This window comes from Lagopus muta, chromosome 1 (genome assembly GCF_023343835.1).
Source record: "Lagopus muta isolate bLagMut1 chromosome 1, bLagMut1 primary, whole genome shotgun sequence".
Taxonomy (NCBI): domain Eukaryota; kingdom Metazoa; phylum Chordata; class Aves; order Galliformes; family Phasianidae; genus Lagopus; species Lagopus muta.
This window is the reverse complement of record NC_064433.1, coordinates 127,595,631-127,622,712: the sequence shown is the minus strand read 5'-3', so window position 1 is coordinate 127,622,712 and position 27,082 is coordinate 127,595,631. Positions and strand designations below refer to the sequence as shown.

Sequence of the window (27,082 nt, the reverse complement as noted above, 5' to 3'; positions counted from 1 at the left end):
CTGAGCACAGGTGCCTGTGTCCCCAGAGGCAGCAGTGCTTGGAGATGCGAGCCCTACATCCCACAGGTAGCACGATGTGACAGTTGTCAGTCTGAGGCTGCTTGGCTTTCCACTGGGGCTTCCTGGCCAGGCAAGCCCCCTTAGAAGGGAGGCCATGAGGAGGCAAAGCCAGACTACGCTTGCAATTTTTATTGCAATCCTGTTCCACACAGGAAATAGGGCAGCTCTGTGGTTACCATACCATTGCTCCAGCCAGAGCCATTGGCTTATGCAGGCCTACCACAGCTCTGGCTAAGTGCCCACCTCCTGTGGCATGCTGTGGCCACTGCTCTTGTACCCACAGAACATGCAGCTGCAGGTATTCCCTGGTGTTCTGCCTGGGGAAGCTGAAGAAGTGTTTTACTGAACAGGCTGTGCTTCTGCAAGTGTTGTTCTGCTAATACACATAGTAATGACATGCAGCACACAGGGGCTGTCTCCATGCAAACAGAGCCAAGACCATGAAGGTTCAGCCCAAGGAAGATCCGTGTTCTCATAGAGCTGATGCCATGACAGTCCAGCAGAGCTAGGCAGTACCCAGGTGAGCAGGAAGATGAAGGCAGAACAGCCCACCAGCCACCCCACCAGCTCTTCCTTGGAAACAATGACAATTCCCCAGCAGAGTGAGTGAATCAATCAGCCTTACGTTTCCACACCCCGTTTGCTGTTTCAGGCACAATGAATGGACTGCTGACCTCTGCATCTGCTCCTCCACAGCATCACCACTCATCTCAAGAAGTTACTACAGACTTTGATGCAGACCCTGATTCACTTGCAGGTGGCAGATCACTGCAGATACGCTGCAGACAGCCATTTCCCAGAATCGCAGAATCACATAACTGTAGGAGTTCAAAGGGACCTCTGGAGATCATCGAGTCATCCAAGCCAGAGCTAAAGCAGGTTCCCAACAGCAGGTAGGTTACCATGCACAGGTGAGCATCCAGACAGATCTTTAGTATCTCCAGAGGAGACTCCGCAGCCTCTCTGGGCAGCCTATTCCAGTGCTCCATCACCCTCACAGTAAAGTTCTTGTGCTTGTATGGAACTACCTGTGTTCCAGTTTCTGCCCCTTGCCCCCGTGTTCTACTGCTGCACGCCACCAAAAAGGCTTCATATGTAGATATAAATATATACATTTATTTTTTTGTTTTTAAGGAAGAAAAAGAATTCTTGGAAAATTCAATTAGAAGACTGGAAAAAAGTCTTGTTTTTCACTTGTATCTCCCTGGAATATTTATTGACTGGTTTCAATTAGCAAATATTGAGGAAAAAAAATTTTTTTTAGATCACCTTAAAGATGGAAGGGATGGAAAAGATACATTGCATTTAAAAGTAAAAATACAAGTAGAGGTGATTAAATTTGTGCACAGATAAGCACGAAAGATTGTCACTGTACGATAACTCTAATGGCCATGCTGAAGATGAAGTGCATGCTAAAATATTGCCCACCTATTTCATTGTTTTACATTCTCTTGTCTGCATCCTACAATATTTTTTCTTTCTCTCCCTGCTGGATGATTTCACGTAACGACAATGAAAGACCAACTGACAAAATGAATGCATGAAAAACTACATAATGAGTAAAGTTACATGTCCAAAATTAAGTCCAAAGAACTCAGGTCTTAGGAGATATTCATCTTAAGTACGGATGACATTGCGCTCGACTTTTTAAACTGGCTTCTGAGTTGGATTAGTTGCTCTTTAAATATATACATCATGTAATTAGGAAGTCAAACATCATCCAGTTAACATGGATTTTGCATTTCTTGACCTTTTTCTTGCTAATTTTAACGTTAAAATCACATGCCATGTAATGCAGTGAATTCAGCTATGAATGCACAAGTAAGACTGGCACTTAGGTGCTGACATTAATTAGCACGAAAACACTCTAACAGGCAGAAGATTAGATGACATCTGTATTCACACTGGATTACTTTGTTCATTAACAATATGTTATTTTGGAAAAATACATCCAAGAAGCACTTGTATATCTGCTGTCATATCCTGTTGTCAAAAATCTACCATTTCCTGCTCTGGAGGCATTCTGTTCACTGTGACATATTCAATAAAAAAATTACAAACTCATCTCTCCACTGTGTCAGTCCTGGCTTGTGAAACATGTAGTGCCAGTAATGTCATATTTATATTTAGAAAGTCACTTTCATTCTGTGCAGTATGTAGACTGTTACATCCTTTTTAAGCCATGTGCAGTGGTACCACAGAACTTTTTTTTAAAGGAACAGGTTTTTGACCCCAACTCACTAATACTTTACTTAGCCAGGGCCAGTTAGGATGTTTGTTAAAATACTGTTATCCAGCACTGTCTGGTTTAAGTTTGAAAACCATCTGCTTAGGACAGAAAGCATCATCTGTGTTGGCTTTGTAAAGCACTTGGTGTAAGGACCCTAATCTCTGCTTCTTTCACTATGAATCCTCATCATGGAGCATTTCTCCCCTTTCACACACCATGCATGGGCAGCTGTAGGTGGCAATCAAACAATTGTCCGGATCACTCAATTTAGAAACATGGTAGTAGATTAAAAACTTCATTCTGAATTCACTGAACACTCATAAAGCTCATTAAATTAAATCCCTGCTTGGTGTGTGAGAGAAGCACAGGCTGGAGATCCAAGGTCAGGAGGTGGCTGAGCTTTGTTTTAATCCCATAGGATTGGGCTGTATCACACCCCCAAACCTAACACATCCTTGCCATTGGGAAATCTGTGCAGAATTCATAGGAGATGAGTATTTTCTTGTATATTTTGGGGGTGCTCCATTATATCACCACATCATCAATGTGTTAAAAAAAAAAAAAAAAAAAAAGTTTTTCATAGAATCATAGAATGACCTGGATTGAAAAGGACCACAGTAATGCTCATCCAGTTCCAACCCCCTGCTGTGTGCAGGGTTGCCAACCACCAGACCAGGCTGCCCAGAGCCACATCCAGCCTGGCCTTGAAAGCCTCCAGGGATGGGGCATCCACAGCCTCCTTGGGCAACCTGTTCCTGTGTGTCACCACCCTGAGTGAAAAACTTCCTCCTAGTATCTAAACTAACCTCCCCTGTCTCAGTTTAAAACCATTCCCCCTTGTCCTATCACTATCAACCCATGTAGCCAGTCATTCCTCCTCCTGTGTATACACTCCCTGTAAGTACAGGAAGGTCACAGTGAGGTCTCCCCAGAGCCTTCTCTTTTCTAAACAAGCCCAGTTCCCTCAACCTTTCTCTGTAATAGAGGTGTTCCAGCCCTCTGATCATCTTAGTGGCCCTTCTCTGGACCTGTTCCAAGAGCTCTGCATCTTTCTTGTGCTGGTGGCCCCAGGCCTGGATGCAGCACTCCAGATGGGGCCTCACAAGAGCTGAGTAGAGGGGGACAATCACCTCCCTCTCCCTGCTGGCCACCCGTTTAATGCAGCCCAGAACACAGGTGGCCTTCTGCGCTGCAAACGCACACTGCTGCCAGCTGTCCAGCTTCTCATCCACCAGGACCCCCAAGTTCCTTCTCCACAGGGCTGCTCTCAAGGGGGTTCGTCTCCCAGTTTGTATAAATACCTGGGATTACCCTGGCCCAAATGCAACATCCTGCACTTGAACCTCTTAAGGTTTTCATGGGCTCACTTCTCCAGCCTGTCCAGGTCCCTCTGGATGGTTTCCCTTCCTTCCAATGCATCAACCACACTAACTGGTTAACTGAGCCTTCAACAATCTCCTTTAGAAACAAGTCCAGGACTTTTCTTTTTAGGTTGAAGTTTCCTTTTTTTTTCTTCTCATTTACAATATTGTGCAACATTAACAACCGTGTTTGAACATTCCCTCAAACAGTGATGTTTACTCTCTGCCTGTGTAAAAAGCTGGTCTTCCTCCTGTTTGTTTAAAAGCTCCCTTTAAGTATTGGTAGGCCACAATGAGGTCTCCTCAGAACCTCCTCTTCTCCAAGCTGAACAATCCCAGCCTTCATCACAAGAGAGATACTCCAGCCCTCTGACCATCTTCACGGTCCCCTCTGCACCTTTTCCGAGAGCTGTATGTCTTCCTTGTGGTGGGATCCCCAGTTGGGGACTCCTGATTGTGCAACTTATCCTACATGGGCAGACTCACAATGCACATCTACTGACCTCTATCCAAAATGCCCTCCCCACAGCAAGCCCCTGTGCTCCCCCTTCCACAGTCTTCAGAACCAACAAGTAGATACTTAAGTGAAGGCCAGATAACAACTCTTGCCATGGTACTGTGGGAGAACTGCACCTCATAGCTTATTTTTTGGAGCTCTGGCATTAGCTGCATTCTAATAGAGCTTTTTCAGTCTCCTAAATGAGCAGATCCCATCCTAAACAGCCTCCTTAAAGCAGTGGCACTGAGTTACTGCAGAAGTTTCTAACTGCTTGGGGTGAAGTATCACATTCCCTGGCAGAGTGCTGAGCTGAAAGCAGTGCCCACATTAAAGCTTTAGCTAGAAGCAGGAAGATGGAAGAAACCTAGAAATGTTGAACAAACCAGAAAGAATGATAGTCAACTAACTCTAAATAAGAAATATTAAATAGCACCAAGAGGAAAAGATGAAGGAAGAAAAAAGAAGTACATAACCAGAAAGAAAATGGGAAGAAATGATGCTACAATAGGGAAATGTTGTTTTTATTAAAGCCCAGCAAAATTTAGTATCTGAAGTGCTAGAATAACTCGTTGAGATGTAATGATCCTATAGGCACTAACATTTGAGGCACAAATGAAGACAAAATGGATATCACAGAATCGTAGGGGTTGGAAGGGACCTCCAGAGATCATCGAGTCCAACCCCCGTGCCAAAGCAGGTTCCCTACAGCAGATCACACAAGTAGGCATACAGGCAGGTCTTGAACATCTCCAGAGAAGGAGACTCCACCACCTCCCTGGGCAGCCTGTTCCAGTGAACATGCATTTGGTTTTTGCATCTAAAAAAAAAAAAGCAATGCATACAAAAGCCCACATCAAAATACTGTTATTTAAAAGATATTTAAAGAGAGCTATGCTTGTGATGCAAGCATTTCTAGTGGTTCAGAAGGTAGGTATGTAAAATGGATTGCTTTAATGATAAAATCTCTGAATATATTTGGGCACCTAACTCCAGGAACTATGTTTTCTGAACATAGTTCCTTTTTAGGCTACATTTTATATCATTTTAATTTTAACCTAAGAAAACATGAAAGAATGAATCATTCTGTAGCCCTGGCTCTAGCAAAGGGATCAGCCGGCAGTGCTGTTCTGTTGAAGGCAGGAACAACATAATGGAGAAAGCCCTGACCCTTCTCCTTCAGGCATGCACAGACAGAAAATAGACCCTGCAACACACAAAAGTACAGAAAACATTACAGAGGTATCTGGATCCCATCCTGTACAGATCCTGCAGAGCATAGCAGCTCTCCTAAACAGCCTGAAGAAGCAAAACCAGCAGACCCAAGTTGCGTATGGAGTCAAACCACTCACAGAAGGAAGAATTTACAAGCTTACATGCACTACATGCTACTTGATACATTTGTGGATCTTGTCTCTGGGTTTGAAAAAAAAAAAAAAAAAAAAAAAAGTTTTCTCTTCCAACTCTTCATATCTTATAAATAATGCCAAAAAAAGGCACAAAGAGTATGCAATACTCTTAACTACTGACAAATAGTTCCTCCTATTATCTGTGAATTTTTCTCTGCAAGTACTGTACAATCTTAGTAAAACTAGCTGAAATAATATAGGGGAGGCGAGGCAGGATGGGGAGGGCATGAACAAGGTTGTGGTAGTGTTTGTAGGGCTACAAAGATCCAGCTGATCTGAGTGCTATAGATGCACCTGAGGAATGTTTCATGCTTTCACAGTAGGCACAAGGCTGCAGTTCCTCATGTCGTACCTCTAACCAGGGGCACAGATGTCTCTCAGCAGCAATTACATTCTTGTGCTCATAGCACTATAGGGTAAACCAAGTACCATCCTCATCTTGCTTTTCATGCAAAGCAGTTGGAAAACCACATACAACGCATGTGAGCCTCCACAGTATGCACACAAGTATGCAGATAATATTTTTCTTTTCCTACACTTTGAATATAAGAGCGAATAACACAGCACACACCAGCGCTGAAAGGGAAATTAAACAGGACTTAAAATGAGAGACAAGAAAATAGACGCACCAGGCTCAGCCCAAGCCATCCACCCTCCCCAGGACTACCTCATTCTCACTGCAGTGCTGGTTCCCTTGAGACCTCCGAGGTTTACCATCAGCAAGGCAACCTTTTGTTGTTCTCTTTTGTTAAGCAGAGAAGCTGTGTCAAAGTATCATTCAGAAAAAAACGTTTCAACCTGGGCTTCCACGTGCTAAGCAATTGATTACAAGAAGTTCTTCCCTTTTTCCCACCATTCCCTTCCTCAATGCCCTGGGGCCCTTGCAGAGAGCAGAGCTTGGAGCTGGCAGAGCTCACAGCCCGCAGCATGAAAACACTGAGAAACGTGCAAAGCTTTTCTTTCACGTGGGCCTGAAATGGCAAACTATGAGCGGATTAGTAATTTCATATTTTTAAACACTGTCATGATTTCAGAGTCTATATGAACAGAAGCACAGAATGAGTAAGGACAGTTTCCTTACACGCTCTCATGTAGGCAAGTGCAGCAAAAGAGAGCAACAGTTACGAGCGGAATGATGCTACGAGTCTGACATGTAGGTCAGTGAAAGAGAACTGCTTTACTTCTCAAAAGAACAGATTTGTCCTTAAAAGCCTCACATATGCCAGTTTAGATTATAAAAAATAGCATGAATTGCAGCCTTCTGCTGCATTTTCATGACTCTTCCTATTACCCTCTTCCCTTAGCTTGAACAGAGAAGCAAGACGGACCCACTTCCTACTTGTTCTCATTAGTGCAAAAATTAAGCTTTTAGATTTTATTATTATTAAATTCTTGCTGCCCATATATATTCTACCATGTGCCCAAGAAACGCAAATCTGGGTTTTATCCAGTGAGTAAACTCACAGCAGAATAGACTGGCACCTAACAGAATAGGGCATTGTGTATACAAGCACTTCATTTTTCTCTCTCACGCATACAAACAGCAGAAAACCACATGGAGAAAATGAAGATTTTGTTCAGAACAGAGTGTTTCTGACGCTGTTCTGCTTGCTTCTGGCATGAGCTCTCCTGACGCTGACTCGACGTCTTGTTAGGCCTCTAACATCAGAGTAAACCTCACTCCTGACTCATGAGAAAAAGCACACCAAAGAAAACAGAGAATGAAACCCTCTCGATTATGATGTCTCTAAAGGCAGGGCAAAAAACAGAGGCATATAACATCAAAAATTTACAAGCGAGGGAGCAGCCATCAGTTAAATAAAAGATCAATCTCTCATTCGTGACCGCAGGCATCTGGGGAAAACGACATATTCAGGAATTCACATGGAATTGAAGAAACTACTTCTTTAAAAATAACCTAATTCTGCTTTGCTTGGGGAATCGCAGTTCAACATGACATTGTGCACACGCAGCTACGGACAAATACAGAAAGACTTCCAGACTTCCAGAGCACTGAGTAAACCAAGGATGCTCACTCCCTTAGATACATCTAGGTAAATTATTATGGCATCATATTTTTGGCACATTTTAGTAAGTATTCTACCTAAGAGTGTTAGTAAATGCAACGTTTTTAATTCATTTGCAAATAAAAGCATCTCCTTTTGATTCTGGTATAGCTAAAAACAACCAGGCTGCCTCCTGACGGCTGAATGTGTCTGCCCCAGCTACGGCTTTTTTAACAGTAAAACCCCTGCAGATGTTATCCCAAAATATCTACTGACAAGGAACTGCAGCTTTACTGTGCACCAGTGTAAGTGAACTCCTGCACAAGAACAGTTTGCAATGCTGGGAGGGGATATCAATCACACATATCTATGGGCACACCTCTACATGTTTCCTTTACACAGCTGGAAGAGAGGCAGAGGAGATTAAGAAAGATACAGTGGATTTTTAAAGTCACTGGAGATAAGAACCAGTTTAAAGTCATGGCAACCAGCATCTGCACATGCAGCAGGGAACAGCCTTTCCAACTTCTCTGAACAAAACACCCACCCTACATCTTATCTCTTCTAAGCAAGACGGATGGCAGCATCGTCTTTTCGAGCAGTAACCTTTTCTTCCAGCAGCCAGGTAAATCAATACCACCTTGTGTGGAAATGTCAATATAAACGCTCAAAATTCACAATATTAACATTTCAGAGTCTGGAGGCCTCTCGTTTGAAAGCGGTTTCTGCAGTAGCCTTTGATCTAAATCAAATTTCATGGTTAAGAAAGATTTAAAACAGAAGATAAGCTGAAAGATAGTGCTTTGTCTTCTTCAGGTAAACTTAATTCCCGAGGGGCAGTTCAACCCAATTGCAGTGGCACTGAGAATTACTGTGGAAACAGGAGAAATCTACTTAATCAATTTTTATTGTTTAACCTAAGGAAATGCTTTTGTATGTAAAATTATACAGCAAGTGCAGGGATATCTTGAAATTCCAGTTTCAACAACAGGAAATCATTAGAAGGGGTCTAATAATATACTTTTAAGGCAGATATAAATTTACACTGCATCTTTAAATCCCAGCTACTGCACCAAATAATACCTCTTTTAAAAGAGTAAAAAAAATATATCATTTCCCTACACCCTCCAGAAACAAAATACACATTGAATTTAACAGAAGACCAGCAGTTCAGAGGAAATATGACAGATCATACAGTTGTGGCCTGCAAAAACAAAAAAAAAAATGAGAATTGGAAAAAGCCACAAAATGTATCCCTCTAGGAGCCAAAGCCTGGGAGAGTTCCCAATGTACTGAGAGGACTGCTGTGCCACAAAGTGCTGTGCTGACAGAGCCAGCTCTTCAGAAGTAAAAGTATTGCAGGTATCCCCCTTCCACTGCTCTGGAAAGCTATGTAAGTAATTAATTTAGGGGCAGGAAACATTTTGTTCAGAAGCCTTAGCAATACAGTGCCCTAATTTCAGCAGGATTCTTGATACGTTGCTGCAACAGAAACTTAACGTGCCCTTTCCACGAACAATCCAGAACTTTATGCTCTTACATAATTTAAACCAAGGAATCTAAAATACAGTCTAGCTGGAAAGATTCGCTTTTTTAACTTGTTTTTGTTCCGGGTCATAATCCCTGATGGCACAGAAAGACTGGTCAGTCAACAAAACTGGTGACGTTGCTGGCCCTCAGAACCCACACCTGACGCATCAAGTTTTAACCCTGAGCTGCAGAATGAGTAATTCTTCTTCTTCCAATTTAATATATGCACTTGAAAGCATACTTCCAAATTCACATTTCCAGCATGGAAGTATTCAGAAGTTGAAGTCCCTCTATTGCTTCTCCATAAAAACACCTCAGTTGTACCAGAAATTAGACAGTGGATTCCAATTCATTGTCAAAAAACTGAATATAAATCTGATGTAATAGCCTAATTTGGAAGTGTACCCTAGGCCCACCCTTGGCAATAACAACAGCTTAACTCACGTTGCAGAAATACATAAATAGCTCCGCAACTTTGTTTCTCCACCCAATCAAACAACAGATGATGGTATCTTAAATGAGAAACACCACACATATTTAAGTAAGAGAAACTGTCTAAACTTCTGACATTTTTCATTTCCATATTTTTTTTTAATCCAAAAGATAATAACTTACAGGATCAAAAGAAAAAATAAATGCATAGCTTCCAAAGCTTAGACTATAACCTCCCCACTGCTGCAGAAGAGTTCAAAGTCATAAAGTGCTGCAGATATGAACGCACGTCAGACAAATACTCTAGTAACTAACATATTTTTTTCTGGTTTATTTAACAATATTCCAAGCTTCGAACATTAAATAAAAATCTCACAGACAATGAGTAGGACTAACAATGGCTTTGTTGGTTTGGGTTTTTTTCTTTTTGTTTTTTTTTTCTTTTTTTTTAAAAAAAGAATGCTGAGACATCTCCATTGACCCAACTAGTTTTATTTTGGATACCAAAAAAATAAATAAAAGGATGCAAGGCAGAAGGGAACAGTGCCCCACACAGCTCAGCAGATTCACACAGGAGCAGGCCACAAGCCTTGCTGTGTGCTCAGGTCTCACACTGGCACAGCAGGCCATGCATACTTTGTGACAGCTGTCTGAAGCTCCCCAGTGGCTAGCAGCGATGAAAATAAACCCAGCCAGGCGTTCTTACATGATGCAGGGTGACATGAAGGAGGAGGCAGAAAAGAGGAACCTGCTGCACCTCACTCCTTTCCCTGGTTTGACTCTGTGGCCCTCACACACACATCTGTCACACCATGTCTTCATTTGGCATCATGGCCAGTCATACCCAGCTACCCCATCTTGCCACGGAAGGCTCCGATCTGTAATAACTACTAAGCCAACACATAAATACGTGGTTTGGTGATATAAACGATGGTGTAATTGAATACATTTTCACACGTTCCTTCTGGCCAGTCTCCTTCTACAGGCACACGTCTGCAGATGCCACGGTGATGACAAAAATCGAGCTGTCTTCTCAGTGTACGACCATCTTCCACGCACCTCTCTCCAGACGGGCCGCGCTCAGCGTGCTCACAGACACTCACTGCCATGTACAACATCGGTGTCTCCCACTGCCACCCCAGTCACCACACACGCGTTTCTTTGGCAGCACGGTCCTTGAGACCACAGTGGGGCAGCAGGGCAGAGGCAGCTCTTCAAAGCTGGGCACAGAACTTCAGAATTGGTCTCAGTGGCGTTTTTCGGCTCCTTTAAGCACCTGTAGGAACTGGTGCTAACCAGGCAAGAGCAACCCTCCCAGCACAGCTCTAGCAGGAGACTGAGCGGGGTACAAGAGACCTGCCACACAAATACAGCCATCAACTCCTCCCACACCTCACAAAGAAGTGCTGGCTACCATCACGCTCAGTGCCAAGTCAAAAGATCACCGTGTTTGACCTGCAGTATTTCATAAGAGACACACGGTTCTCATTGTTGGGCTTTTTTCCTTTTTTCTTTCTTTTTTCTTTTTTCTTTTTTTTTTTTTTCCAATTTCTCAGAAGGGCTGAAAAACACTTAGGCCCAGAGACACACAGGAAGCAATTGCAATACATAACAACTAATCAGAAACAGCACTCAAACGTTTGACTTCACTCTACAAACTGAATCAAAAAAAGAAAAAGAAAGAAAAGTTTTAAGTGCTAACATAACAAGAAACAACCCTAGAGACTCACTAAATACATGTGGGGAAATGGAAGGTCTCCCTCTTTTAAATATATTTACATAATATTAAAGTTTTTATATTGCTTTTTTCATCAACAAAATTCTCTATACTACCCTGGACAAAATCTCCGTTTAAATTAAAAGGTTAATTTATAACACACACACACAGTTAGACCTATGGCTCTGGCATGCCTCCTGCCACCTTTGTCCCCTCTCTCCATCCCTAGGGCCAGATGCCTTTGATGCTTTGCAGCTCTGGCATCAACTGCCACATCTGCACAGCAACCTTGCCTGGACCCAACTCACTTTCTAAAAGCAGGACAGACTACAGCCAGGGCTTGCCTGGACAAAAAGGGCTTTGCCATTTAGCCATTACAGCTCAATGGTAAAACCTGAGCAACGTGGACACAGCAGTACCAGTCTGGAAGCATTTATACCATTTACACCACACTGGAGAGCCAAACAAATTCTCCAAGTATAACTGCATCCACACTACAGCCTATGCCAGCACAATGCCAGTTAAAATAGTAGCACAGTCCCTTAACTGACAGAATCATACCAGCCGAACTTTTCTAGCATAGACCAAGCCTAAGACATGAGGTAGTAAAAAAGAAAATCAGGCTCGTGACCTTTTTTTCATTTTTTATCATTAATACACTCTAAAAATCCTGGCTGCTCTGATTTATGGAATTTAAAAATAACATTTTAAAATCCAAAATTTAAAGCTAACACCCTAAGTCTCATGGGATTTATAATGAGAGGCATAAATCTTAAAAATTCCCTTGCTTAGGGTCCTAACTCAGGATAAATATTTTCATTATAGAAAGCACATGAACATGTATTCCTCTTCCAGTGAAGTAAGCGGAAGGGAAGCACAAGGCTAAGTGTTCTCTGAGATCTGGGCCACAGTCAGAAATCACGGTCTTTGCAGAATTTATTTCCTCATTCATTTCAGTGCTGTTTAATCACAAGTCATTCATGTTTTAAGACAGTGGGAAAAACACAGACAATGGAAGCTATCAAATTTGAGACAACTGTTCAATATTTACAGCATTCATAGCATAAACAAGTATTTTTGGTAACTTGTGACAAACACCTTTCTATTTGTTATTAAACGTACTGCAGCAGTCCTGTTAAACAAACCCACTGTCTCGGATATTAAAGAAATTGTTGTTTACATTTACCGAGTCATTTAAATTAAAAATCTGTTCCTGTTCCAAACCCCACTCTCCTTCATCTTCATCTTCTGGTTCTGCCTCCGACCCATTCCGAGTGTTTTCATACAAAAAGATCTGCTCGTCCACATGCGCTGGGGCCAACCGGTTTCTCTTTGCACTGACAACGTTAGCAGAAGAACCAAAGAGGCGCTCGGGAAAGACCCTTGTGGCCAAAATACACCAGTATTTTTGAAGAACCTTTGGTAAAACTGGAAACAGCGCTAGTCTGTCAGACCACCACTTTAGTGGGTCTTCGTTCAACCCAAGGACTTTTTGAGACTTAAAGTTGCTCAATTCCTCAACAATCTGAGCGTGCCACTCCTCTTGGTCCTCTACACCTCCTGTCTGGCAGAAGATCTCCGCAAGCATGTTGTTGATCACGCTAGTAGGAGGAGGAGTGGAGGAGATGATTATTTTTTTCACTGGAGGCTCTTCCGAAACCGTGAAGAACTTTTCCTCAGTCCGAAAAGTGTTTTCTTTGACTTTCTCCAGCAGGCTTTTTGCTTCTTCCACCACTCTGTTTTCCACCTGCTGCCTCTCAAAGGCTGAAAGAAAAGGCAGTTTTTTGTAGCGAGGATCCAGGAAAGTGGCAACATTGAGGAACATGTCTATTTCTGGGGTGTGCTGGTAGGTAGTTGACAGCTCCTTAGCTATTACCTCCTTCGCCATGCTGATTTCTTTCAAATCGTTCTCCTTGATGTTCAGGGTAGTGTTGAGAAGCATGTGGAGAAGGGGCTTCACCATACTTATTGTCGGGTACTTGGAAGCAGACATCATCTCTGCGACCTGTTTAAAAGGCTGCAGCAGCTCCACCAGCCCTTCGATTGTATTCCACTCGCTGGCTTCCAGCATGAGGTGGTGGTTGTTGCTGTCCTCCACGAGGACGGCAGCGATGACGAACTGCTGCTCCTTGAGGCGCTGCAACATGGCCAGTGTGCTGCCCCACCAGGAAACGCGATCGCTCACCAGCATGCAGTGCAGAATATTCTGCTGCTTCTGCTTCTCACTCAGCATATACATTGCTACCGTAGACTGCTGAAAATACTCCACCAGTTTTCGGCACCTGGCAAGAAGGCTGCAGAGCTTTGGGAGCTGAAAAGCTTGTTGTATTCCGGCATTGAAAGTGTGCCCCAAGCAAGGCATCTGCACTGGAATATCGAGCAGAGAGCAAGCTTTCACAATGTCTTTGCTGTAGTCTGTGGTAGCACCAAAGACTTTTGTATTGATCCCCCATTCGATGAATGTTTCATAAAGGACTCGTGTAATAGTCTCTGCAGTATTATCCTCTGGTACTTCAAACGTTTTTAAGCAACGTGAGTTGACCACCAGGCAGTTGGAATGACTACTGCTGAGAAAGTGAACTGCGACAGTTACGTATGACCTGTTCTGGTTTTCACTCCTCCACATGTCTGTGGATATGCCACACCACAGGACGTCAGTGAGCTCTTTTAACACAATCTCTCTAATGGTGTTGTATTTTTCAGGAATAGCTTTTGTACAGAAATACTTCCGGCTAGGAAGTTCATACCTGGGATCAGCTGTTCTCAAGAGAGCCTTGAAAGTGGGTTCGTCGACAATAGAAGCAGGATACATGCCCTCACAGATCAAGCTGATGACTGCAGACGTCAGCTCCTGATGCTTTTTGTTTTCGTAGTTCTGGTAAGTCTTCATGATGAGACTATCTTGAACAACCTGCTGCGACGATTCTGGCTTGATTTTTGAAAATGCAGTTGCAAAGGCCTCCCTCATTTGCTCGGTGTTACTTTTCACAAATTCACAGAATTCGTCGGGGTGGTTTTTCTCGAGGTGGTAGGAAAGGTTGGAAGTGTTTCCCGAATAGGCGATCTGTGCCATGCAAATACGGCAGTAGATTTTCTTCCACTGTAATATGCATCCTTCCGCATTGGTATCAAACCCAAAGTACTTCCACACTTTACTCTTTGCTCTTGGGTGAGCCACTAACTTTAGATCTGACGGGGAACCTTCTAAACTTTTATTCTCCATTGCTTCTTGGCCACCGTCCCACCTTTTGATCCTTCACTCATTAATGAGTACCTGATAAAGGCAGTAAGATAAAGATACAATGAGAAAGCACAAGTTTGACCACACTCAACTACGTGAAATCACTGTTTCTGTGAATATATATCAAGAAGCCTACCTCAGTAATTACATTTGCTTTTTAAAGATGAGATTTGCAGGAAGCGTGACCTACAAGAAGCCCATTAGAATGTCAAAAATTTAAAAGGTTTTAAATACAGCACATTCTGCTGTGAAATTGACCTAAAAGATCTGAGTACATCTTGTTTCTGGAATTATATAATTCTTGGTAGAAGACATGTAACATCTGCCACAGAGTTCACACGTTATTGTCACACAAGCCAGAAGTGTGCTGTAGCAATTTCTTGTCCCCAAAGTTATAGCTAAGGCTAGACTAACATTATCTAACATCCTCTAGCCTAACAGTTAGCAAACTTCACTGTGAATATTTATTTCAAACGAAACTTGATACTGAAGGAGCAAAGGTTTTACTGCTTGTTTATTTCAAAATAGTCTCTGTTAGCTTGAACTAACTGTTCCAGGACTCGCCTTAAGAGGAAAATAAGCTGAGATGCAAATTACGGCATTAATCTGCTCCTCTGAAGTGTAAAGAAGTTTTATAACAAAAACAAAAGGAAGTGGAATTTGAACCTGCATGCAGATCAGCAATATGCTTCTGACACCTTTCCTGTCCTTCTATTTCAGAAACCAAAGCAACTTTCTGAAGTGCCAGTTCATAGTCTTAGTTCCTAGAATAAACAGTATGTTATAATGACAGGAAGAGGTAGACAGTGAAGCACTAATAAAAGTTATTAACCACACCAGGTAGGAAATAATTTTGCTCTCTTTTCTTCTAAAGACTAAAGAAGATCATGGGAGTGGTGACATACTGGAAAAGAACACAGCAAGAAGGCAAAGCTTAGCAAACTGTACCTAAATATCTGTACAGGGAAACTCTTCTTGTGCAAACACAGTATCCCTGCACACACTGCAGGTAACAACCACCTACCAGAGCTTACTCCTCTGAACCAAAAAGCCATGCAACAGCACCACTGTACTTCTGCACTTCTCCACTCCTCGTGCAACACCAGCACAGCCGCAGCAAGCAGCAGCCCCTCACTGAGGTAGCAGGGAGAAGGAAGCCATCAGCCAACACTGATGTGACCTCCTCCATACAGAAACAAGGAAAGAGCAGAAGAGGAATTGAAAGAGCATTCCAGCAGCCATCCCAAAAGCAATGGGACTTCTCCCTTGCTCAGGAGGAGCTGCCTCTATGCCAAAACGCATGAATCCCCAGGCAATAAAACCAGCTGGCTGGCAAAGGAAGAAAGGATCTGCTTTTTTTTTTTTTTAAATTTGCTTGAGGGGAACATCCCCAAAAATTTTATGGATGCAGCTCCTCCAGCATGTTCTCCACTGTCGATAAACATTCCCAAGAAAAGGTGTAACTGCAGCAGGTATTTTGCAGCACTTTGTGAATTGCTTCAGTGAAAGAGCAAATACAGGTTTACCAGGACTAAATATATTTATTTAAACACAGCTGTTGGTTTAGACTTAGAATGAGAGGTACAAGGCATGTGTTTAAATTATTAGATTTGTTTTCAGTATTCATATATCTGAAGATTTACTTCTGTGTGCAAACTTCTTCTGACTTGGAAGGGGGAATGTTTTGACTATTGTATGCCCTCTTGTATGACTCATTCAGTGCTTTTTTAGTTGCCAGGATAAACAACTGATTCAACATGGTAATGGCTCTGTAATTCTGAAACAGCACCAAGGTATGCAATCTCACCAAAACTGGTGATTTTGAAAGACAAAGTGGTGTAACATATACTGATGTAACCCTGCTATAACATATGATCGTGTATTGATAAAACACTCCAGTGTGTATTACTACTGCTTTTGGTTTCCCCTGTTTCACTCCATGACAAGCAGTCTCAAGGAGGCAGAGGCTCCTGGCATTTCATTAAATCTTGCAGTTTCCTTTGCAATTACATGGCAGTTCCTGAAAGCAAGGAGGAAGGAACTGCAATAACAGAGTTGATGCATCTCTGAAGTTAGTAGGACACACCTTGGATCATAAAAGGTTCATCACAGACTGATAGAGGACAAGTTATTTCAGAACAGAGGAGCGTTACAGACACTTTCATTCTTATGTTACAGCATTACCATTATTTTTAGATGGATCTGGCCCTGGTGGTGGTGGCACTGAGTAGCAATGCCATAGTTAAGGACACATCAGTTAGCATAGATTAAGTTATAACACTATAAACCACATTTCAACTTATTGTAACAGCTCTGATACAAACTGTTAACCACCCCTGCCTCTCCTTGTGTAGCGTATAGCGTAACTTATTTTTCTCAAGGAGGAGGAGGTGAGTGTTCCCTCTCCATTGCAACAGCTGCAGCATCCACAGCCCAGGCCTGGCAAAAAGCAGAGAGGAGTGCAACCTGTTGCACAGTAGCTGGCAGAAACTCTCTCCTTCAGCTCACTCGACTACTCACTATAAAAAAAAACTGCCACTTGGGTCCACTGCAAACCCTTTCACAATAAGAAAGCCTTAAGGCTACAGAAGCGCCTTTCTTTTCTTCCTTGAACTCCCACCCCCGCCATGGCAGAGCACACATTTGGAGGAGCAGTTGGGCTCCTCCTGTACGTACAACTGGCCCAAACCACCACCACACACCAGGGTCAAGGACTTCAGCACGGATGGCCTGTTGACAGCTCTGCAACCTCTCCTGGCCTATGGGATGACATCAGGAGGAGGAGGACTAAGAACAGAAAGTGGAGAAGGAGGTAGGACTGTGCTTCCTGGGCATGCTCCATCATGCTCTGTGCTTCCCATGGCCCTGCTCTTCAGCCCCAGATTGCTCTCATCCTCCTGAAGGTGACAGGGCTGAAGGCCAAAGGCCCATGATGGAGGCACAGCTGCCTTTTCCCACTGACAGAGAAGTCACATCCAAAACCCACACAAACTGAGTTGTGAAAGCAGGGATTTGGCTGTTGGGACACGCCAGGTGCACAGCCACCTTCCCTCTGCCCCCTTGTGCACATGCAGCAGTGACACAGGCTGCAGTTACATGCTATCATTTCTGCAGTGCTCTTGCCTCATTCAGCACAGAAGCAACTCCAAAACATGTGTTTTCTGACTTTTGAAAGTATCTAAATAATTCTCTAACATGCCTGAGTGATGGGAGGGATCAAGCATCAGGCACGATTTTGTTTTTCCCTGCATTCAGTCTTCCCTGCACGATGGTTTGCCCATTACTGGAACGAGGTGCTTTACATCCCACAGTTGGTACAACTTCAAGGAGGTTGGTCTGTCCTTAAGCTTTAGGCACACAAAGTAAAAGCCCTCAGTAAAGCAATTAAAATTAGACAGATGTTCTCAAATAAAGTAACATTTCATGATCAATTACAATTGAACTCTGTACAAAATATGACACTGATTAACTAGAAATCGAGGCAAGTTATATATATGTTTCATTCGCTTTTAGAAAGAACGTGAGTCAGCTTTAAGGTCTGGATGTGGCTCTGGGCAGCCTGGTCTGGTGGCTGGCAACCCTGCACATAGCAGGGAAGTTGAAACCTAATGATCACTGAGGTACTTTTCAACCCAGGCCACTCTATGATTCTTCTGCTCTTCACTCACACTACAGCCCTCCCCAAAGACAGTCTTCTACACATCAGATACCGCACTTAACTGCCAAATTTCAACCAAATCACACACGCAGAAGACAAAATGCAGGAAGAAGATGCCTCCTCGAGAAGCTTTTTAAAATACCAAAAAACCATCAGTACATGAAAAAATGTTATCGGTGAGATGACTTTCGGAGACCACACTTCTAGTGTTATAGGCTGGTGTCACAAAGTGAGTTCATCTTTTAGCAATTCACTGATTACATGCTTTCTGCATTAGAAGCTGATTACATCAAGATCTTTACGTACGCTGGGCATTTATGCTTTTTTCCCCTCCTATTAATTAAGTTGAATTTCAACTGTAAGAAACATCAAGGCAGTAATTCCTAATGAACCTATTTTTCAGTCCACTGAACACTTGTTATATGACAAGGGTTTTTTGGACAATGAACAATGAAATGATAGGTGAGGCAATACCAGACTTGCAGCGATTTATTGTGGAAACAGAAGACCAGTTTTTGCCAGCAATAAGCAGAGCATAATGAGATATCAAAGAGGAAAAGTAAGGCATGAAGCAGCTGCCGAAGCTCTGCTTGGTTAGCTCCTTACCCCACAAAAATCCAAAGCCCCACATTTCCCTGCTGCGACATCACGAAGATTCAGTGCTGGGCAGCCCCACCATCCTGCCACCAAAGAACTACCACTGGCAGGCTCACCAGCGAACTCTGTCACCTGGTTATTTTGTGTCCGAGGAGCAGACATGCTGCCTCTCAGAACATGTCTTGTTTCAGGTCGATGCACCCAATTTGAAGAGAACAGTGCAATCCCATACTGTGAAGAGGAGCTGGGCGTTGTGCAGTGAGCGGGTGCACCTGGCAACCTGCACAACTGCGTTTGTTCTGGAATCCGTGAGTTGCTTCCCCTGCTGAGCCTTGGCAGCAGAGGGTCCAGCCACAGCACTAATGCAGTTCACCCCATGCAATCAGTATCTAGAGAATTGTTTGTAACATAAATGGCCTTTCCCCCTTTACTTCCACACACTGATTCTGCTCTGTGATAAAATCACTGACTGTGCCACACTTGAGCTTCCAACTTCGGACTCGCCTTCCCTGTGCTTCAAGGTCAGAATTTCAGTCAAACTCCCACTCTGGATCGGTAGCTGCAGCGTCAGGATAAAGAGTTGGATCCTTTCAGCTCACAGCTCCAAGAAATTACTAACCAGGCTTACTAACCTTACCCTCAATCTAGATTTCAGTGCTGAAACTGTCCTCTTTCCCCAAAAGCTGTCTCGAATCCTACCTACAAAAACTAGATGAACTCCAGGAGGATGCAACAGAATAGACGCTAAATAAAGCATACGTGTCAAGAACATGCAACTTTTGACTTACTTTGGATTTAAATCCTCAAAATTTCTCTGCTAAGAGTGAAAAAATAAGCTTTCCTTGGAAAATGAACTGCACACCTTGGAGACAGAAGGGCTGCGCTTACAATGGGTGTCAACAGCGCCTTTGCTCACCTGCACAGTGCCTGAGGTCGAGCAACAGCTGTGCCCCCACCATGCTATAGAGCTGTACCCAGGAAATGGGAACCCCAACAGGGAGCAGCAGCCAAGCAGTCAGCATGAGAGACATTCCTTCACCACCAGTGCCAGCCCTGCTCCCCTCTTGGCCTTTCATTGCTCAGGCAATGGCCGCTGCCAGTGAGCATTTTTCCAGGCTGCAAGGTCAGTGCCTCGGAAAGACACAGGCGGTTTTAAACACGGGCACTGCAACACATTCTAGATTCCTGCCTCAAAAAGTTACTCAGTTACTTCCCACAGCAAGCATAGTTCACCGATCCAAGCTTTATTTAAGAACATCGTAACCAACACTTCCACCTTTTGTCATGCTGTAGTCACGGTTCTGAAATTATTGCATGAGAACAAGGCTAATCTAGGCAAAAACCCTCCCACTGATAGGCTAGTTGGTTTCTGAAGCCCTGACAAGCCAAAGCAAGGCAGCAGGTTATTGCTGAGAATGCGAGTGTGCCTAATAGTCCTGTTCCAAGGAAGCTGCTCTCCTTGGATAGAGCCACTCTGAACTGGGACCAGAGGAAAGCTTTCCAAATCCATCAGATCTGCCACAGACCTGCTAAGGCCAGCTGACGTCTCTCCGATGCTACATGCACTGCCTTGGTCTGTTATTTCCAAATTCATATTTTATTTTTTTTTTCATAGGAGAATGTAACGCATCAAAACATTCGGGTCACATTTTCATCGTGGTGCTTCTCCTTGATTCAGAAAAGATTTGGAAAGCGTTACACACCCTAGGCACAATACCCGCCTTCACCCTGCCAAGAAAAACTAATGCTACAAAAATGCTCAGATGACTTCAAACTGTACGCACATCTGCCTCTTTGTCGTTGGGGTTCTTCTACTTGTTTTCCATGTTCTATGCTTGCATTTTGAGATTAAACAGGAGAATGCAAACTTACTGTAGAACTATCAAGAGCGAAGAAAAGCAGAGGTGCTGCCCATGAAGCCACGTGTGGTGGAACACAGCTTCCTCGGCCATCGGCCTCCAGTGCCCCACACACCTCTATCCCCACCTACTCCTGCCCCATCTCTTGCCTTGGATTTTTACTGTGACCCCTGTTACAACTTCCCACAGATCCAAAGCTGCCAGAGGATGGCAAAGGCACTGTCCTGTAGCAGGGTTATGCTGAGATCTGACGATATAGCACGCATCCAGTCAGACCGTACTTTGCTGTAAGTTCGCAAAATCAGAAGCGTTCTAAAGTCCTAAAGAGAAACGTAAGAAAAGAGGAAATTCAGATACTTTTTTCCTGCTAAACTCAAAGTTTCCATAGTCAACGTTACGGGACTAAAAAGAATCATTACCAAGCACTTGCTGATCAAAAATCAGAAAGAAAAAAAAAAAAGCAGCAAAAAAGTAACTTCTCAAGCACGTAGCTGATCTGGGGAAAAGTACGAGTCCCTCTCACCAACTTGGCTGGTGATAGCAGGGCTACAGGGACGAGGAACGAGGGGCAGGCTGGGCTACTGAGGCAGTGCGGCGGGCACGGACTAAGCGAGGCCCGGGCAGGTGCCCTGCAGGAGCCCGGCCGCATCCCCCCTACGCAGCCCACCCTCCGAGCACCTACCTGGGCCGGAAGGCGCTCCGCCCCGTCTGTCTCCGGACCTGAGGTCTGAGGCAGAGCGGCCAAGAGCGAGAAGAGGAAGGAAGGAGAAGAGCGAAGAGGCGAAGCGCCCGCGGACTCCCCACGCCGCCTGCGAGGCCGCTCTCAGGCCGGCGTGCAGCCAGGCAAACAAGCGGCCGCCCCGGGCCCGGCACCCCGCCCCGCCCCGCCCCGCGTCCGGGGCGGCCGCGTCCCGCGCTCCGGACGGAGCGGTGGGGCCGGGGGCGGCGGCGAGGGCGGGGCGGTGGGAGCGGGAGGGCGCAACGGGCCGCGGCCCCCGCAGCCCAAAGCCCTCCGGGCCGCGGGGGAGGAGCGCGGGACCAGGCGGCGGCGGGCGAGCGGCGCCCCCAAGGTCGCGGTCGCCCCGTCCGGGGGCTGCAGCCGCCCTCCCCCCTCGGCGGGAAGCGGCGGCGAAGTTTCCCCCGCGGGCGGCGGCGCTGCCCCCGCCCCGCTCCGCGCCCCCGGCAGCGCCGGGCGCGATGCTCACCTGGGGTCGGGGGGCAACGCGAGCGGAGGCGGCGGCGTAGCTGGTGCAGGATGACGGCGAGGCCGGAGTAGTACACCCTCAGCAAGGGCACCAGCGGAGACAATAGCGACATGGCTGCCTCCGCCCCTCGGCGGAGCGGGGAGCACAAGTACCGCTCCCGATGCGCGCGGCGCGGAGGTTCCGCCGGCGGCGGGCCAGGGGGCGCGGCTCGGGGCGGCCCCCACCCAGCGGAAGGGACGGGACGGCAAGCGGGGAGGGGAGGGGAGGGGACGAGACGGGAGGGAGGCGCTGCCGCTGTCACGGCGGCGCTCGGCCCGCCGCGGCTCCCGCCCTTCTGGGCATGTGCGGCGGGGGAAGGGCTACGCGCGGCCGGCGCGGGCGGCTCTGCGACGGGGCCGAGTGCAGGGCTGCGGGCGGGAGGTCCGGCGGAAGGTGGATGTTGGGGGCGCGCCGCAGCCTTAAGGCTGGCGGGAGGGTCTGAGCGCGGCGTCAGCCGTCGGCCCTCGCCGGACGACTTTCAGTGCGGTGTCCCGTAACGGGGCTGGGCCACAGCCGGGGCTGTGATCGGCAAAGCTTCTCTCGGAACGGCTGGAGGACGGAGCCCGTTCGGGCGGCCGGAGGCAGCCCCGCGGAGTGCAGCTGCGTAGACAGAGCCTGAACTTCACACGGACGCTTTTACAGCCGCTGCAAGTCATGCCTTTCATCTCACAAGTTTTGTCGGTTTAAAATACTTATTTTTAAGATGACGAGTACTTGAGACAGAACAGTAAGTCCTAGCCATCGGTTCTGGTAAGTTCTGGTTCAGGCTATGGGAAGTATCTTGCCTTGTGCTTACACTGAGTTTCTCATTCACAGAAACAGTTTTGCAAATACAGATGGGCTTGAGCATTGATACACAGCAAAAGGGTGAGCAGTAGTTTCACAAGAGGAAGCATTTACCCACCTATTCAATATCAGGAATGCATTTGAAGTGCAATATCCTATTAAAAAAATAGAGAGAGAGAGAGTTGAATAATGGTTTGGGTTGGAAGAGATCTTAAAGATCATGTAGTTCCAACTCCTGTTCCATGGGCTGGGCTGCTACCTACTAGATCAGGCTGCCCAGGGACCCATCCAGTATGACATCAAATGCCTCAAGTGCTTCACTCCCCTCTGAAAAACATCCACAGCATCTAATCTAAATAGCCCTTTTTAGTTTAAAGCAATTCCCCTTGTCCTGTCACTGCCTGCCCATGTTAAAAGGTGGTCTCCCTTCTGTTTATAAGCTCCCTTCGTGTACTGGAAGGCTGCAGTGAGGTCTCCCATGAGCCTTCTCCATGCTGAATAAGCCCAACTCCCTCAGCTTCCCCTCATAGGAGAGGTGCTCCAATTCTTGGATCATCTCTGCAGCCTTCCTATGGACCTACTCCAACAGCTCCACATCCTTCTTGAGATGGGGCCCCTGGCCTGGATGCAGTACTCGAGAAGGGGCTTCACAAGGGCAGAGCAGAGGGGGACAATCCCCTTCCTCTCCCTGCTGGCCGCTCCTCTTCTGATGTAGACCAGGATACCATTGGCCTTTTAGGCTGAAAGCAACACTGATGACTCATGTTAATTTTTTCAATCTACCAGGACCCCAAAGTCTCCACAGGGAAGGAGTTCTCCCAGTCTGTACTATTTCTGGGATTTCCCTACCCCACGTACAACACCTGCATTTGGCTTCATTGAATCTGCACGTGTGCCCACCTTTCAAGTTTACCAAGGTCCCTTTGGATGGTATCCTTTCCTTCTGCTGTATCAACTGCATCACTCAGCTTGGTGTCATCAGCAAACTTGCTGAAGGCGCACTGTGGTCATCTGTGTCATTGATAAAGAGCACTGGTCCTAAGATAGACCCCTGGATGACACCACTCATCACTGGCCTTCATCTGGACAGAGATCTGTTGACAAGCACCCTTTAGCTGCAATTATCCAAACAATTCATTATCCACCGAATAGTCCAGCCTTTTTAAGCTGTCTCTCTCCAATTCAGAGATAAGGATATGGTGTGGGACCAAATCAAAGGCCTTGCACAAGTCCGGTAGATGACAAACCACCTGTCCTTAGATTAGGTAGACAAAATCAGTTGAAACTGATGTTCATTTTCACAAAAAAAGCAGCTACCAATCTAACTTCTATTGGAAAGCTCACCAGAACCGACTTTGTCTGCTCTCAGGAATATGCATCAAGTCAAAGCAGGCCGCATAGTTGCTCCGGGACAAAAACAATCATTTTATGTTATGTATCTTTGAATTTCTTCTCTTTTTATTAATGCATGGAATTATGCAAACATAAATAATAAACAGAAAATCATGCAGTCACATCAATGAAAATTTTGTTCCTAATGTATATTGTTCTCAGCCATGCATGTAATGCTAGGAAAAGCATCACAGACATGAAAGAAAAAACACTGATGTTTAGAGAAGGTGTATTATTCTTTCCACTTATCTCAGTAAAAATCAAATCCCGACTCCTCCATGCTGAGCAGTCCTTACGTGCTTTCTCAGAACTGCAGCATTAATGAATGCTCTTTGTAACTTTAAGCTGTGAAACTTGCCTACAGTGGATTTACACGATCTGGGTATAAATGCTCTGTACTTTCTCAAGTTTTCTAGTATAAGAAAGTCAATGTATATTCAAGCTGTGGAAATAAATGTTCTCCTATCCTTTCACGGGCAGCACTTAGCAAAGAATTAGACCGAGGGTGAACAACTGATGAGCTAAGATTAAGCTCTTATTGGTTCCAATACTTTTTCTCTATGTTACAATTATTTTCAATCCTCTGTGATTCATAAAAAGAAAGAGGTAAATTTGTTTGAGCACCGTTTTTTTTCTAAAGGCTGGTGGGATTCAAACGAGCAGAGAGAAGCATTAAGATCATACATATGTTTTAGGTTCTTTTCAAATCGTATCTTATGATACATTCTACTTTTAATTTGTATTTCCATAGTTTTCATTTGTCACCATCATTACTTCTTACTGATATGCTGTTGGTTTATTTTCTTATAGTCATTAGCTGCAAAGCTCTGAGTATTTGGGCTAGAGTCTTGCCCATCTACTTCAGACACCTCACTGAGACGTTACTACCTTGGTGAAATGTTGAATATCTGATCCCTGGAAGGGACACGGTAGTAATCTAATCATCTCAGCTTTCTGACACAGGCAGTGGCCAGAAAGAGGCACTTCTGAAGATCTGCAGAAGATGTCTGCTGCCTCTGAGGTGCGCCAGGTTCTTCCTTCTTTCTGCTGACTGCAGAAGTGAACTCACACCAGCAGCGAGCGAGGCCAGCCTGTGGCTAGAGCCCAGACAGCCTCCTGGAAAGCCATTGGAAAAACCAGGAATGCTCCATCCACACATGCCACAGCTGATCCATCCCTCCTGTGGGACTGGCGCTAATGAAGCGCTATATGATCACAGCTCTTCCACCCACATTTTGCATAAAGATGCATAAAGCCATAGGAACGGAAGTGGGTGATGTTTCTAGACTCTTAATTAAATACTGAGCTCCAACTCCCCAGCAGAATGGCATAATCAGCAGCCATGAGGTATCGCGGGTGCTAGGTATTGCAGCTGAAAGCTTGTGCAGGCAGGAAGGCAGAGGCACAGGGCTGTGGCAGAGTAGGCACAAGCCAACTCAATGCTAGCTTCACAGTTCCAAGACTGGCAAGGGGCAGAGAATGTGGGGAGTAAAGGAGGCTATAACCTGTTGTTACTCACTTTGTTCCATGACAGTCTTCCATTCAGCACATCCTGCCCCAGTTTTGGCCTCTCGATTTTGCTTCCTTTCAGAGAAGAATGGGTTTCATTGCTTTGTGTATTGACCTTGCAGAGGTGCGGGATCAGTGAGAGACGCTGGCCACACTTTGTACACAAGCATGGCACAGCAGTCGGGGAGACATGCGCTTGAGGAGCAGGCAGTGTCACATCGGTCCCTTTCAATTCCACTTCCTCCCTCAGTTTAAGACGTGCGCTTTGCACTTCGCACGTACGTCAAAGCCGGTGGCCCACACCGGAAGAAGTGAGACATAATTCTTAATGCTGCTAATTTTTCAGGCTTCTAAAAGAGATTTAAATGCCTGTCTTCCTAAGCTGGATTGCAGTAGAACTTGAGGCAAGAGATAAGTGCCTATCTTCCCAAACATGTGTGGGTGAATAAAGTTAAATGCCCGAGGAACTTTCATGTTCAGAAGGGAGGTGCTCTTAAGATTAGGCCACGCTGGGAAATAGTTGGGATTGCTGTCTGCAATTCATGTGGGTTTCTGAGCACCTGCATACCATTTTGACAGGCTGCATTCCCCTCTTTTTCTTTCTCTATGCAAAAAAGTGTCCTTTTAGGTACCCCCAAACTAGGTGTCATCTTGCTTGCTATTAAGCACTTGGGCAAGCAGGATCATTGAGAGCACTCAGCTCTCAGGGAGCTCTTCAGCAGTTTGGGAGGGTTGCTTACCTGGAAAAATAGGCAACTTTGCCAAGGGGAAAGCTGTCTGCAGCTATGCATTAGGAAGTCTCCAGGACTGCGAGCATACACCTCTATTATGGGCAATCGTCTCGTGGGACACAGTTACGTATCTAGTAATGCTGCGGCATTAATTGTGCATAAGGCCACAGGAGAATCTAAGAACAGCCTTCTATGTACTTGTGTTGGTGCTACAACATTTGCCCATGAAGATGAAAGGCTTTTGACCCCTCTCACTTTTCATAGATCTTTCACTCTTTGAGAAATTGGTCTAATGAGGAGAAACTAGCCCTTGTCGGTGTGGCTACAGAGATAAGGAAGAGAATAAGCCAAAGAGATTTGAGCTTTGTAGCCTGAAGTTCAATTAATAGTAAAGAGGGGTCAGAGTCTCAGTTCATATTCTCTAAACAGCATACGTTTTTTAGGATGGAAGAAAACCTGATGAAGATTTGGGCTATTTAGCACCAAGGAGTCCTGGAACAGGGACAACTTCCCCTCCAGACAAATGCCCTAACCACCAACCTATTATGCAAGGAGCACAATGTGCTGGATCTTCTTGCAGAGTTTTCTTAAATGACTGCCCCTGCAGTGACTATTATATTTGTGCATCGGAATACTTGGCATATTTCCCGCTGTCAGGATGTGCCTGCTCTGTAAAGCCTGCAGCATGAGCTGCCTCAAGCACACCTGCTCCCTATCAGGTAGGCTCTGAGCACCTTCCCCTGCTGCTACCCACCTGCAACTCAGGGAAGACTAAGAAACTGAAGACACAGAAGGCAGAAAAAAGCAGATAGTTTAGAACAAAA

At 45.1% G+C, this 27,082-nt stretch overlaps 2 protein-coding genes across 3 annotated transcripts in view; both read right to left on the bottom strand.

Moving 5' to 3' along the window:
* The window catches only part of DHRSX (dehydrogenase/reductase X-linked), a 160,969-nt gene extending 138,938 nt beyond the window's left edge, over positions 1-22,031 (bottom strand). The window contains exon 1 of the mRNA XM_048934489.1: positions 21,802-22,031. Coding sequence (XP_048790446.1) covers positions 21,802-21,913 — 112 coding nt within the window. The 5' untranslated portion in view covers positions 21,914-22,031. The remainder of the gene's footprint in view (positions 1-21,801) is intronic.
* ZBED1 (zinc finger BED-type containing 1) lies at positions 11,848-21,914 on the bottom strand. Of its 2 annotated transcripts, none has more exons than XM_048934449.1 (2): positions 21,802-21,914; positions 11,848-14,515 (listed from the first exon to the last, which is right to left on the bottom strand). In XM_048934449.1, the coding sequence occupies exon 2, from the start codon at positions 14,462-14,464 to the stop codon at positions 12,377-12,379; it is 2,088 nt and encodes a 695-aa protein (XP_048790406.1). In that variant the 5' UTR covers positions 14,465-14,515; positions 21,802-21,914; the 3' UTR covers positions 11,848-12,376. The 2 variants fall into 2 exon arrangements, with proteins under 2 accessions (XP_048790406.1, XP_048790407.1); XM_048934450.1 differs by lacking the exon at positions 21,802-21,914 and adding an exon at positions 21,279-21,390.
* Positions 22,032-27,082: the final 5,051 nt, after the last annotated feature.